This window comes from Hylaeus volcanicus, chromosome 6 (genome assembly GCF_026283585.1).
Source record: "Hylaeus volcanicus isolate JK05 chromosome 6, UHH_iyHylVolc1.0_haploid, whole genome shotgun sequence".
Lineage (NCBI taxonomy): Eukaryota > Metazoa > Arthropoda > Insecta > Hymenoptera > Colletidae > Hylaeus > Hylaeus volcanicus.
This window is the reverse complement of record NC_071981.1, coordinates 19,628,110-19,642,734: the sequence shown is the minus strand read 5'-3', so window position 1 is coordinate 19,642,734 and position 14,625 is coordinate 19,628,110. Positions and strand designations below refer to the sequence as shown.

At 39.8% G+C, this 14,625-nt stretch overlaps 1 protein-coding gene across 5 annotated transcripts in view; it reads right to left on the bottom strand.

Moving 5' to 3' along the window:
• The window catches only part of LOC128878088 (hemicentin-1), a 253,712-nt gene that overhangs the window by 79,095 nt on the left and 159,992 nt on the right, over positions 1-14,625 (bottom strand). For all 5 annotated transcript variants that reach the window (XM_054125956.1, XM_054125960.1, XM_054125959.1 and 2 more), the window contains 3 exons: positions 13,734-13,923; positions 6,729-6,883; positions 125-295 (listed from right to left, as the gene is read on the bottom strand). In XM_054125956.1, coding sequence (XP_053981931.1) covers positions 125-295; positions 6,729-6,883; positions 13,734-13,923 — 516 coding nt within the window. The remainder of the gene's footprint in view (positions 1-124; positions 296-6,728; positions 6,884-13,733; positions 13,924-14,625) is intronic.

The following is a 14,625-nucleotide window of genomic DNA, read 5'->3' as shown; positions in this document are numbered from 1 at the left end:
ACAAAAACACGAGGAATAGCACAGAACTGTTTATGTAGCAGTCTCTATAAGAACTAAGTGAAAATCGTAAAACTCTGTACAGATGTAAAACCGTAAGGTACCAAAACTACTTCTTAAATCTTACCTTCTAGCGGTTGGTCGCCTTTAAACCATTCGACCAAAGGCACTGGCTTTCCTTCGCCGCTCTCACAGTACAAGGAAACCATCGAACCTTCGTTTATTGGTCCTAAAGTGGTGCCGGTGCTTAACGTGTTCTTCGTAGTTTCGTCGATGACACGTACAAATGCAGGTTGCACTGGAACAGAAACGGCAGGATTGAATCGGAAGTCGGTCAATTAGGCGGGTAAAAAGTGGCTTCGATTCGTCCTACTATTATTACTGCTATTCAGCAAACACGGTCGCTTACGGTGCAGTCCTTACGTTTCATCGTTCGTTGTTCATCGATTTTCGCGCAAAAGAAGAAAATCGAAGCGATCTGAGACCACTTGCGAGCAGAAGGTGCTCCGGTAACTGTTACCACGTTTAACCAGGTGACGTTCTCGTAGAAGAATTTAAAATTTTTCTTCAACTAAGTATTCAAACGTATTCGTTGTCCCGTGTTTATGTTAAGTATGTATATTATGGTGACGTGCTTCAACAAGGAACGACCGTGTTACAAGACTGGCACCCTTTGATTTGATTTGTACATCTGTACACATATGAGGAATTTCATCTATGTTATATGGACGAAATATTAATTAATTAACCTGTTTCCAATTTTTATAGTCAAAGACATTAATAAAATGTATTATTGTTTTATTGTTCGTCGTATCTAATTTCATATTTACACAGTATTTTGCAAAATATTAGAGAGATTAAAAGCTTTTGAAATATTTACAAATTTGTATCGCTCTTAATTTCATTCGTTCAATTAATAAATATCGACGTTTTTAACAGATATTTGACAGGGCATTCTTTTGGCCGAACGAACCACGCTACGTTCTATACATTAACTCGAATTGAATTTTGTTTAATGTACCATTTTGCGGAAAAATGGAGAACATTTTGTCGATGAACCAATGTATAAATTAATTTTCCATTGGCGAGCAACGAATAATTTTACTTCATTAGCAAAATTAATTCCTCTTGAGATCACCATTTCAGTGGTTCGTTAACCTAACAAGAAAGAACTGCGTGTACGGAATATAATACTAACATGTTCGCGTATCCGTAAAAAAAAAAAAACAATGCAAATCATTCGTATTCAGCGCAAAAATGAAACATTTTCAAACTATTAAAAACACAAAGCCCAGCCCCGGGAAACCAAAACTAGAGTCTAACTTTCGCTCTTTTCTACGTAGTTCGCCACAATAGCAATTAAGAAACAGTTTTCAATTAAATAATGAGAAAAGGAGTACGTTGTATAGAGGAATTTCTCTTCGTACTGCTTTAAACAAGGTAACTACTTATGGATTGATAATGTAATGAAATATTGTATGATAATACATATATCAATCTTCAGTGAAAATATCAAATGGCTTAATCGTCAAGTCGGGCAAAAACGGCTTGGCACGGAGCGCGTTAAAAAATCGGAACCAGGCGAACCAGGTGTCTTCGAATTACCCCGAATAACTCGTACACCGAAAGACAACCATAAGCCAAGCCACTGACACGTAAATCGTGCCGCGAAGTCCCCCGCGGAAAATCATAATAAGAAGATGTTCGGTGTCTCCTCTCGTGCCGCGGGCCCTGGTTGGCTAGAGAGGCGCGTTTCTCTCGATTTTAATATCTCTCAGAGTTTCGCCGTCGCAGAGACGTTTGAATCCAGTTTTTAATTCAAGTCCCTCGCCGGAGGAGTTTCATTGTGGGGAAAGAGTCGCGCCCAGTGAGACCAAAGGGAGTCCGGTTTGAAAACGAAGTAGAGAATTGAAGCGGACTATCTTTTCTCGGGCTATGAATAAAACTTTTCAACGCGTTGCAAGTGCTGCTTCCGGAAGCCCAGGCTCGCATCGTCATTGGCCCCCTTGAATTCAACGCGAGCTACTGAATGTCAAGTAACTGTTTTCCCTGAAAATTCATCTCGCGAATTTACGCCCGACGAAGGCTGTAACTTTTTACTGCGAGGTCAGCCCCCCAGGAAACGAGAAGCCGTTCGTAGAACTTCCAACCTGGGTACCCAGCGTCCATTGGGGATCGATTTACCGTTGCTGCGAACGTTTAAGGGTGTCTTCGACTCTAGAACATTAAAAAAAGCCCGTTTCTTCCTCGGTCTTTTTTACCCCGGCGCTGTCGAGTGCTTTCAGTGAAAATATAAGAGCGACGGAAGGAAATTAATTTTATTCAGGAACCGTTATAAATTTGACGCATTTATTTGTATATTCTGTGCGTTGATTGATCGTTTTTTTTTTAATTTCGAAAAAAGAATAGTACCAGTTTGTCTTCTTGTTCGAAGTCGGTTAAAAAAGGAGTTTCTGCGGGCAATGCTTGCGAAAGAATGTCGTGTTTGTCTGTGAAAAAGTTCCATTGAAGAGAGGACTTGAAACTTTCCTTCTTTCTTTTCTTAATCGGATTTCACCTAAACCTAATCTTTAGCGTACCTCGTTTAGTCTTCTAAATTACAGAGAATACGTACGACTTGTTTATGTTATTAATCCTAAAAAGAATATAATTGGTACATTGAATGAATAATTCCTGCAACGAATGATTACTTGTTAGTACCAAAAAAAATAAAAAGCTGTACAGTGTAGCTGGTGTAACATAAATGGCGTAACCATTTTTAGTTCAATCGATATCAAACGTTGAACACAATGCAACGCAAATGTTGATACAACATTTAATAGTATTCAGCAAGAGTAGGATGCGGGGTGATGTATATCAGTTTACAGACCCATAGGCGTTTCCGGGAATATTTCAAAAATTGCTGATAAATAAAACGAGGGAGCTTATCGGATGTACGCTTTCGCACGAACAGTTTTCGTTATTTTGCTACGCGGATACGATTCTATAAAAAATAGGTTCCACGTATCCGTAATCTCCTAGAAAAATCCCAATGCTCCAACTACTGCTTTCGGACCCTTCTCAAGATTTTAATTAAAATTTCTAAATGATTTACTTTCAAAGGAACAGACTTCCAGATTATACACGTATACGAGAATAATGAACCACGTGCGACTGAAAATTTTCAGAAAGAATGTTAAAACTTTTGAATTTCCGTTCGCGAGAATAATATTACTTTTTAATCTACTTCCATTCGTTTGAAAAATGTATTTTAAACAATGAATTCTAAACTGCATTGAATTCTCCAATATATGATTATACTTACATTTCCTTTTATGAACGTGTTAATACATCACGAGGCTTCACATTTTGGACACATACGTACGATACTGACTCGGTCCATTTTGCTCTGAAATATTCCTCCCTATCGGACGCTGTATAATATTTAAAAAATATATGTACGTGTAATGGAAAGTCAGGTACGATTTTATTTCAGAAGAGTTTCAACTTTTGTATATGTAACTCGCCGGCAACGTATGGTGGAACTTGTACATCAACCTAATGCCTGTTTGGAAGTTTTCCATATTCCTTCCATGGAAACGAGCGGGTAAAGGAACCCGCGATTTCAATGCGGGATGGAATTTGAAAACTTGAAACTGGTTTCGTGCGTACGCAGAGCGTTTCTTTTACCTGCTGTTACGTTTCATCTTCAACGTTACTCCCATCTGCGCGTTAACATTTACCGAACAAGATTCACTAGGGGAACAGACAAATTTTCTTTCAATCGGCTCGGTGAATGACGAGATCCGTGGTTATTAAAATCGGAATTTATTTCGAGAAAAAGCACACGAACAATTTCCTACGGGTATGTAATTTCACTGTTTCCCTGTTTCATAAGTTACGAGAGAAGTTACTCTTGGCCACGAGTTAATATAGAACAGTCTCCCGCATTGTTTAACACATTTCTAACCAAATTCAAATTCTATTCCTGGCTTCTATTTCAAATGATGAAAATCGTATTTTATAAGTTTTATCTTCGCCCTAACGATACAAATGTGCGATGTACAGCTTCGGGATTTTATTATTTTCGTTAGTACTTGGTGTTAAAAATCTTCAAGTGCAAATGGTTAAAGTAGTCTACTTGGAATAGAGGAACCACCATAGAAGAACGAAAAGAATATTCTCCCATGTATCGCGGAGGTGAAATTATAATGTAATCTCGTAATTCAGTGAAACTTACGCTAACGATTCGTTTCTCCGCGCTATCGCGGTATGTTTCGCATATTTCAAAGGCCAATTTATGGGATGGAAATCTGTTACGGTTGTGAACTATGCGGAGTACCAATTCAACCTCTATTTAAATTGTACGGAAGGGCTACTTGTCTCGCGGCCAATCCAATTAGATCTTCTACCTGCTGGAAATTATGGGATTTCAGGCTGCTCTCTGGGTCATTGGGTTTCGATCGGCTCGAGAATACTTCTGATTGGACGTGCTCTCGTCGTGGCCCCTTCTAATTCAAACTGGGGGTAGATACATCGATTCGACCTTCTCCACGACCATTGTATTATTGAAACTGTTTTCAGAGGGCTCCACGGGCGAGCAGCGAATTGCACGAGACGTAATCGACTTTCCATGCGACTAGCTATGGTGCCAATCCAATGGTGTACTCGTTTCCTTGCTCAGAACTGAACCAATTACCTTGCAAAATTATTAGACAACGGAAACTGTTGGCGGGAATTTTCTACCAAAATTGAATTCAACGTGATTCTGTATCGCTGTTTATCTAAAACAACATTTACATTCCATTCGATGAGCCGATACGACGTAGTTTATTTCCAACGGCTCTTACTCGCTATCACAAACGAGCAATGCGTTTGACGGGAAAATTAGCTTCGCGAGCTTCTGTAAAAGTTGGGGTTCGTTGTTTTTTCTCCGCCTTAATATTGCAGCCCGAAAAAATGAAAATTTCCCAGGAACGGTTAAACTTCTGGAGAGGGAGAAACTTTTTGCGCCGAGACTAGTTCTCTCTCCACCTCCTCATTAGTGGCTTAATAAAGTGGATGGCTACGTGTAGAAAAACAGGGCGAAGAACGAAAGGCTCCGTTGAAATCTACGTTTGACGGGTTTCGTCGCTGTCAGGCGTCACGTGGAAACGGCGTCTCGTTGTTTTTCAATTTTTCGGCCAATCTTTCCGCGGTCTACGTTTTTCACGGACGAGGAACTCCCAGGTGGGCTGGTCGCCGTCGATTATTTTCTTTTGAGGGGATTCTGCCGAGGTGCGGACAGGTGTCGACGAAACGTGGCGAAAAACTTGTTTGGAGAATAATAATTCTTGTTTGCCCTGGCGAAGAATCGATAACAGCGTCGAGAATAAATTAACAGCGGTTCGATGTTCCAATAAATAACGCGTCGACGGAGACGACTGTCACTTCGTGACGATAAAAATCAATCGGTAGAAGTAACGGACAACCTTAGTGAATATTTTTCGAACACGAATACTGGTTTTTCCAAATCGATGTTAACATGTGTTGGAAGAATAGCGGTTTAATTCCACTCTAGCGAGTCTGTGAAAAGTTTTCATTTATCGATGGGTCCCCGTGGAAACGAACTTTGAGAAACACTGTTCTATCCAATCTGTTCTACTTTCGAATGGAACGATGAATCTAGCCGGTACCAAAGAAAGGAGATAAATCTGTCAGGAACAGCGATCGAAAAATTTAAAGGAATTCAGGAATTTCTTGGAAATTAGTTTTAAACGTCGACGAGCCGAGTATTCTTTCGTCGAAATATCTCGAGTACGAGGTATTCGGTCTTCATCGATGAAAAGGCGAATCAACAATGTGGCGGGAGGTCTAATGAAAGTCTCGACTAATTGAAATGCAAATTATGCGATGAACTCTTATTAAAATTTGATATTCGTATGCAATGAATCCTCCATTAAGCGAAAGTAATGAAAAAAAAAATCGAGGGTTGTTTGAACGGTTTCGATTACCTTTTCCATTGTATTCGTCGTTTGCATAAAGACCTGGGTGTAGAGCTCTTCTTCGATCACCTAATACGTATCACGGTACCATTTTGCTTTCGTTATAAAATAATTATACGGTTACGTTTATCGAGCTCAACGTCGCTCAAGCAGTCTTCCACGTTTGATTCCAAATCGTTATTCAAAGAGATATTTGTCACGGCTACGCTCGTTGCTCTGATGGTACCACATCGAGTGGTATCTCGGTTTCTGTCTAAAATATCAAAGTAATTGGCATCCCTTTCATGTAGGTAAATTCAACCGCACTTTAATAGTATGACATGTTGCGTGTGTCAAGATAACCGGTTCAGTGGTTTAGCTGCTACCACTTCGGATTAGTACTGCGGCTTTCTCGTTTGTCGAATTACTAGGATTACCCAGATTACACGGATCGTACAAGTACGATACGTCTAATAGGAGTTATTTCCTCGCATATCTTATTACCGGATATCGTCTGTGTTTAATCGATTAATTAAATTATACGCCGGTACAAGCCGCGATGCGCGAAAATCGACGCACATCAAAATCGTTCCGAAACAGTTCAGTCTTTTCGAGAGAGATTCGTTTGCGTGCCTTATGGAGATTATAGTTGAAAAATTAACAGAATTACCGTTTACAAACTTTTAGATAAAAATCTGTATATTTACTCGTAATTTCCTCAGATTTGCACAGATGCTTACGAACGACCTTAATTATTAATAATGAAACGAAACGTTATTAAAAGCTCACCAGTGACGTTGAGTGTGATATGCTGAACGTTGTTGCACTCGCGATTCACTGCCAAGTATGTAGCCTCGCACTTATAGAGTCCCTCGTCTTCTATCTTGACTTCCGTAATCTTCAAGAAAGTTTTCGATGAATTTGTCATGTACTCTATATCCGACCTAGAAATATACAGAAAAACGAAAAAAAAACAATTAATACACGCCGAGATAACCTAGACTGGAAATGATAATCAAAGCGACGATTGCACAATAATGTGCTCCGATGAAATCAACAATTTTCAATCAAACGTGTTCCAATCAGGACGGATTGAACAACAGCGATAAACAGTCTTACTTGCAAATGGATTATATGAAGCTCATTGCTAATAATATGACACGTTTGCAATCCTATTAACATGGGATAATGAAAAGAACACGAAACGAATCAATTTGATCGTCATGCTGCTAAATCAATAGTATTTTAGTTATGTCGCTAAGGAAACAATGGCATTAAAATTAATAGGATTGTAACGTAAATCATATTTGCTTTGTACTAGTGCGTTGACTCGTGTACCAGCGGAGTTAATAGAATGTTCCACAAAATAACGCGTATTTCGATTACCATCGCTTCCTGTCAATCCTATTTTTATTCATGGTATTATTCGACATATTAAAGCAAGAAGTTCATGTACGAATGTTCGTATCGAAACATTAAAAACGTAACGATTTGAAACTATTTGTAGAGAACAATTTGTTCTGTTCTATTGTTTAATTCGCTACATTATCGTCACCCTCGGAATCGTAGCTCTGAATGATTCGCGTTTACGTCGGTGTCGCAGTTTCAGTTTGTTAGCATGAAAGCTTAGTCGTCGTGACTGCGGCGTGTATCCCACGACCGTCGCAATATCCGAATTGCAGTGATAATTGTTATTAACTAGTGCGTTTGTTCATTAATACGATGCATCTCTGTTGATTGCCAGTGGAATAGTACACGCACCGGGTGTACAGATATGTTCAGCTGTATGTAAAACAGTTTCCACGCGTTCCTCTATATAATCTATTTATTGTCGGCACTCCTCACGTCGAGAAGTTTGTGTGCACAGCGTTAGGTGACTAAATATCGTCAACCGACACCAATTATTTTGCAATAGCCAACTTCTCTACCTACGATTGAGACAGCTTTTTCGAAATTAAATTTTACTGACACCGAACGAGTTTTTGAAAATGAGCCGACCGATTTCTATGAAATAGGCATCGGTAAATTAATTTCGTATACACGATAGAAGACGTTTAACGATATTATTCACTCGTACGTTTATGACAATAAATAAACAGGGATGTTGCAGGACGAGAAATTATCGTTTGAAACAGCTTTTCTGGTTACCATAGTCGCGAATCCGGAACACTTCCCGGATAGAACTTATTGTCCTTATCCAGCTGAAATCGTCCACAAAAGATTAAATCCGCCTTAAACAGGTATGGCGCGTAAGCCAAACTTGCAATTTAATGAACTCGAAACAGAGATAGAGCGGGATTATACCATAGGCCGGGAAGTACAATGAAACTGAAGCGATTCCTTAACCTTTCTTACACCGTCGTAATTCATATTATCCGTAAACTGCACAACAGCACGATAATACGCTCAAGATTTTAATTACCGTCTCTCCTAAACAACCAAGGTACTTGCGATACAATGATTTTGTCATCGCAAGTCTATTATATCATTTTCGGTACACCTTTAAGTAACTAAAAGTTGGATAAAGAGTAATTAAATTAGTTACTTTATATTTTCAAAATATAACATGATTTATTCTTTATTGGGAAATATAGTGTAGAATATTTACACCACATTTATTATTACAACGCATCGAATCGTTCCGCCGTCCTGCGTATGAAAATATCGGAGCAAAGTATTTAATAAATGAACACTTTTGGAATAGTTCCAACTGGAAACTGGTTCGCGAACTACATAGTAAACAAAAATAGTTTGCGGAATGCTTGTTATGCGATGATGGAACGTTCGAATATCTCCGGGAACGAAGTGCACGCCTCATTAAGAAATTTGAATCACCCCTAAGTGAACTTTCAACCAAACCTCCTCGAATTTCCAGGTAATTATCCTTTATAAAGCAGGGAGATAATTACTTGTTTCTGAAGACACGAGTGGAACAGTGCCTAATTAAATGTTTCGTTACGATAAAATTACTCCTTATATTGACCTCGAATTTCCTGGCAATAATACACACCTTCACACATGTACGTAACAACGTGCGTTATCTCTACTTTTACGGCAGCACGACTCATCGAGCACTTTTCCAGCATTTTCTACTGAAACATTCCCATCAACCGCGTTTTCCTCCTCTGCATTCCACTGGTTCAACTTCGAGCCAATCGATCACAAAATCTATTTTCTATGTTCGGCAACGAGCATTTTTCCATCACCTGGTAGCTTTGCAAATGTAATATCACTGACACGTTTAGTTGCCAATTAATTTATATGGGATAACAACGATAAATATTTTCTAGATTTAGTTTAACTCTGTTCGGAAAGAACGCTTTCTTCTATGATGATTTTAGCTTGAATTGCCTCGATCTAAAGTTTTATACAACATTCCGATTTTCCAAGAAACTCTTCTCGATCAGTTTTTAATTCTACCCATAACTATTTGCTGGAGTTATATTGGGGCTACCGACGAGTGACTCGAGAAAGTAAAACTCTCGGTTATCCTTTGCTTTATACTTTTTAATGGTTCACGTGCACGCCGTAGATGTTCCTGTACGTTTACGACCATATACACGTTTCTAAAGAATTGAATTACCAGAAAATGTGATGTTTCCTTTAGAACTTCTACGTTTTATATGTTGACAGAAATGTCTTCGCGGAAGTGGAAGTTTAAGTCGTGTTACCACAGAGACGAAATAGTTTTATTTCGATTTATGAAAAACTCCGTGCAATGAAAGTCAACGGTGAAAGGTCACGGTACAAAAGTTCGATGCAGTTTTGCTCAAACAGGAGTTTAATACCTTCAAAGTACGAACGTCGAGTCTATCGTTTATATCGCCGTACCCTCGTTCCTTTCTCCTTGGCTGAACTCCTTCCGAGAAAGATTCATGTCAGAATTCATAAGAAATAGTGCAGCGTTAGGCAAATACGCCTTTGAAGCTAGTCGTTCCAGGCAATTTTCTTCTCGGCTGTAATCACTTCTTTTATTGTACCTTCGAATGAAAGAGACAAAAAGTCGACGAAAAAAGTAAGAAAATAAGGGAAACAGACGCGAAACGAGAGACAGATGCAGATAGGAGCAGAATAGCAGGTAAATGGAGAGGAAAGGGATGAGATATGAGCTTAATTTTAGATAAATGGCGAGGAACAGAACGAGATAAGAATACCGGTAAATTGAGGTGAACGGAATTTACCAAAATTGATACGTAAAAATATTAAGTTCACGACGTACAGTCGAGAAGAAAATTAAGTGGACAACAGGCAAAAGTATCTACCATACCTATGTTACTTGTACAATTTTACCAATTCATTTTATCCTCGAAAATTTGTCAGTTAAAGCATTTTTCTACTCAAAAAGAATTCGCAAGACTTTCGCCAGCCCTAGTACTTTAACTGAAAAAATCTCGCTCTTCGCTATAAAACGAAAAAATGAATTTTTCTGATGAGAAAGGTAAACGCGAGAAGTTTCAGAAAATCCGAAAAATGTGAAAAAATGAATTTCCTCGTTAGCGCTGAGTGTATTTTGGACTTTCTTTCACCGTTTGGAAATTTTCAGCGCTAAGGTATCTTTGAAAGTATCTTAGCTTTGCAAAATTATATTTTGAGAAAAAGGCTTTCACGGAGATTGGCGTGGATACGGAAGCGTGTTAATACACGGATAGGAAACTCTTCCATGTGTTTGCTCTTGAATCCAGCAACACAGCTCGCGAAACTGCGGGGAAAAATTCCCTTCGTCGAGTACAGTGTTTTCCTGCCTCAAATGTTTTATTGTGATTTCTTTTTACGCATTTATATTTAATATATTTCGCTTAATACTTTCTCCTTTCTTTCAGCGACTATGACTGGGAATTTTTATACTGTTTCGGTGCTTGAAAATACTTTAAATCATTTTTTATTTCTATGCACGAACGCTTGAAATAAATAAATACCGGTGAAGACTAAGCAGCCGACTCGGAGAATCAAATGGGTACCGGTATCGGAATAAATTTTGAACTCTGATCTCAAAACCTAACCAATCGTACCCTACTTAAATCGTTGTCGGTCTCGTAGAACTCGCGTTTATAAAATTGTCCGGCTCTCGCGGCGAAAACTGTTCCCGTAACAGGGTAAGGCGGACAGAAGGCAACCGATTAAATCGGATGGAGGTAAATGAGAAAAGTTCGCCAAGAGTTTTCCGGTTGTGGCGATAAAAGTTTCGAAATGTAAATGAACATAAAGCGATCCACTGTTCCTTCTCGGTATTTTTTTTCTACCTCTCCGGACGATTCCACGGTGTCAGGTGATAAGTGTTCATCCGAACCCACGCTGACGTTTTCAATTACATCGGGCGAGCCTTCGAGAATTTTTATTGCTCTCGTATAACTCAACGAGGAGGGGCGAGAAACCGTGAAAAATTGTCAATGCGCGGTGAAGGAAACCGGGCCAATAGGATAATAAAGTTTCCACCAACTTCGCTCACTTTTCTGGTTTCTTCGTTTCCTAAAACGAATCGATCCAGGAGTTGCATGGGAGTCTGGCCAACAGGAATACAGATTCCTAGTAATGGGACCAATACAATCGCATACTTCGTAGAATATCGAGAGCTATCGATTCCCAAGCACTGCCGTGAGCTTTCGAACCGGTATCGAAATAACTTGTCGGCGGTGATGGTAGAATGTACTTCACATTTCCTGAAAAGGATTTTCCGATGGGTCCTTTAGGATTTTTTTATTCCAACACGAATCGATTTTATTGTTTCGCGGATTCTTGGAATACTCGTAGATTAAAATCATGAATTTGTTTGAAGTAGCAACAAACTAATTTCCATTGTTCGCAGAGAAAGTAACCGAATGGTCGTTGGTTTCATTTGTGATTTACTATTCGAAGAAAATTTTGGCCATCTCTGTCTTTCGATAGGGATTGCCGGAGGCAACACCGCGTTACCAACCCCTACTCCTGTGAGTGGTTAACCACGTCGGAGCAAGTTCTTCCTCTCGTGAATGTCGACGGCGATTCTCGCTTTTCGGGTTGATAGACAAGCAGGGGCTGCGGCGGTGGAGGATAGCTTCTTGTAAGTTGCTTTCAATCTCGATTAAGATCAGCGTGTCGAGGTGGTGTGGTTGGTTGGATTCGCTGTCAGCCTTAGAACGACATTGCTTCAGTTGCGACGTTGGCGTCAGAGATGACGACAATTTTTATAAAGACGCCTAACTGCACCCCGCGGTTTCACCCGTGTGGAAAAAATTTAAAAAATCGATTCAGTATTTCCGGAGATTACCTCCTTCGTACAAACAAACTTTATAACATTTTATAATATTAGTATAGATAAATCTCGAACAATAAATGCAAAATCAGTAACATATTTCTGATTTCTATAGACAACTGTCCTCGAGATCGCCATGGAAAAACAATCGAGACCATACGATTCTTTAAAGCTTCGAAATTTGAGGAAGTTATAGGGAAAGCAAGTAGTCGGGCGCTATATTTATTTAATTAGGGCAGTTCCGAATGAGGAAATGAAGGTAGCGTGCAAGTGGAGGAAAGTTTGTTCCAGATCGCTGCCATTTCGACACGATCCACCACTGGTGAAACGATTAAACACCGAGTCGTGGTTTCCGTCGGCGATATTAAAGTTTGCAATTTCTTGGAGGAACGACTAGTCTGACAAGTAGATCGCCCCCCTCTGCTCGGGGACGAGTATTCAGGAAAAATTAAGGTCACTGGGATAGAGCTCGTGCCTCGTCCCTTTTGGCCTACTTTTCCGGATCTAATCCTGGATTACCACCTGTTCAGTTTCCTTAAAATTACCTTCCGTCGTCGGAAGCTTTCAGGAGCCCGCAGCCAGCGATAATAATTCTGTCGTTTTAATCTCTTCAATGTAATATTCATTTTCGCGGCTGTTTCGCGAACGTACGTTCTCTATCGTCGATCGAGGGAGAACGGTTTTCCGCATACTTTTTCCGCGAATTAAAGTAATGCGATTTCCCCGTGATTAGTGTCTCGATATGCGCGCCTCCGGAAATACAGCCAGTACGTGTCGAATGGTATCGACCATTTTCATCGCAATTTAACACGAGCATGTATAATGCGAATTGAAACATCCCGACACTTTTCCAACTTTCCCCGGTAAATATCCGTCGGTGTGTACATTTATAATTGAAAATAGAATATTTAATTTCACGCAGTAAATTTACGTGTTTTTATATTCGCGGGCGGAGCGCAAACTTGGCCGGGCATTAACGAGTAAAACACCGTTGGTCAAACAAACCGGGCAAACAGGATTATTAATTCTCCTCCGTGCTTTATTGTGATGGTCATGCTATTAACGCTGATATTGACACGACGTACAATGAAGCTGTGCGGTAAGGCCGTTCCACCACTTGAAGGACGCGGTTGCAAATATTCTTAATTGCCAATCTGTGCATGCAATGTCGACGATTGGGTCGTTAAAGAAAAACGGAATGTTTTGTCCTCCAGAAATTAATCGAAGCACGTGCCATATGAACAAGTAGATCGCTTAGAATAACTAACGGAATTCTGGATTCCACTGATAAACGCTTACAGAAATTGCCAGAGTCTCCAATATAAATATCAATTATTAAAAAAAAATCTCATTTGAATAAAATATTGTACGGAAAATACCATTCGTCGTGCAGATTCATCTTGTCATCATGAAAATCTCTGGACCGTGAGCGCCAGTGGCGGTTTAAGAGTTATATCGGTGTCTCTAAAACTTAAGTGGCACGAGCCTCCCCTGATTTGCGAGCGACCCTCGTTAATAAGGGGTTTCCGTCGTCGTAGAACCATGGGTAAAGAGATATACTTTACCTGACAGAGATGTCGTCGTTGCCGCGTGTTATTCCGCCATCCTCGCTGAAAATGAAGATACGCGTCGCGCCGCGATACCATTTAATGCTGTGAAGTCCTTCGCATTGCGGCAATTTTAGGACGCAGGGCAGCTGCACCTCTGTTCCTAGCTCGGCTTGCTTTTCGCTCTTCAACCACGGCTCGCTGCTCCCTGAAACAAGGTACACGGACGCTATGAATCGCGTGTATCGTTTGTTTGCAAAAAGGATCAAGTTATGCTCAAATGGTTTCGCCTATTCAACGAACGAACGCCATCGTTTCGGTGCTGCGCAGTGACAATCCTCGAGTAAATAATTAAAACACAGTCGCCATCTTTAGGGAGCGACTACTGGCGTTGTTTGTTTGTTTTGTCAGAGACCATAATGACTACTGGCATTGTTTGCTGGCTTTATCGAAAGCTAAATACATAAAATAAATACATGATACATAAATGTTCGTATCCTGATATCGAATCTTCTGTATCGATTTGTTAGGAACGATCTATCTGAATAATTTTTTAAAGGGGTCAGCATAGGAGTGTAATTTAACCTGGTCAAAAAGAAGTAATTTATGCTTTCAGAAATTGTTCTTACAGTCGCAACTTTTGCTTCACTGCTACACCGTAACAGTCACATTTTAACTGTCACTGGTCGTGTTTGTTTAGGATTCAAACGACAAGTGGCTGTGGCAAGGTTTACATTCCACCCTAGAAATCCACAGTTTACCTTTCTCAGTGGCTTTTGTAACAACTTCGTCTCAATATTTTTCGACTCTCCCACATTTTGAAAATATTTTCCTCTTTTACCTTCAAAGGAGCAGTTAAGTTATTCTAACAAAATGTTACGTTAGTAGAATATCTCGTTATCTACATTAA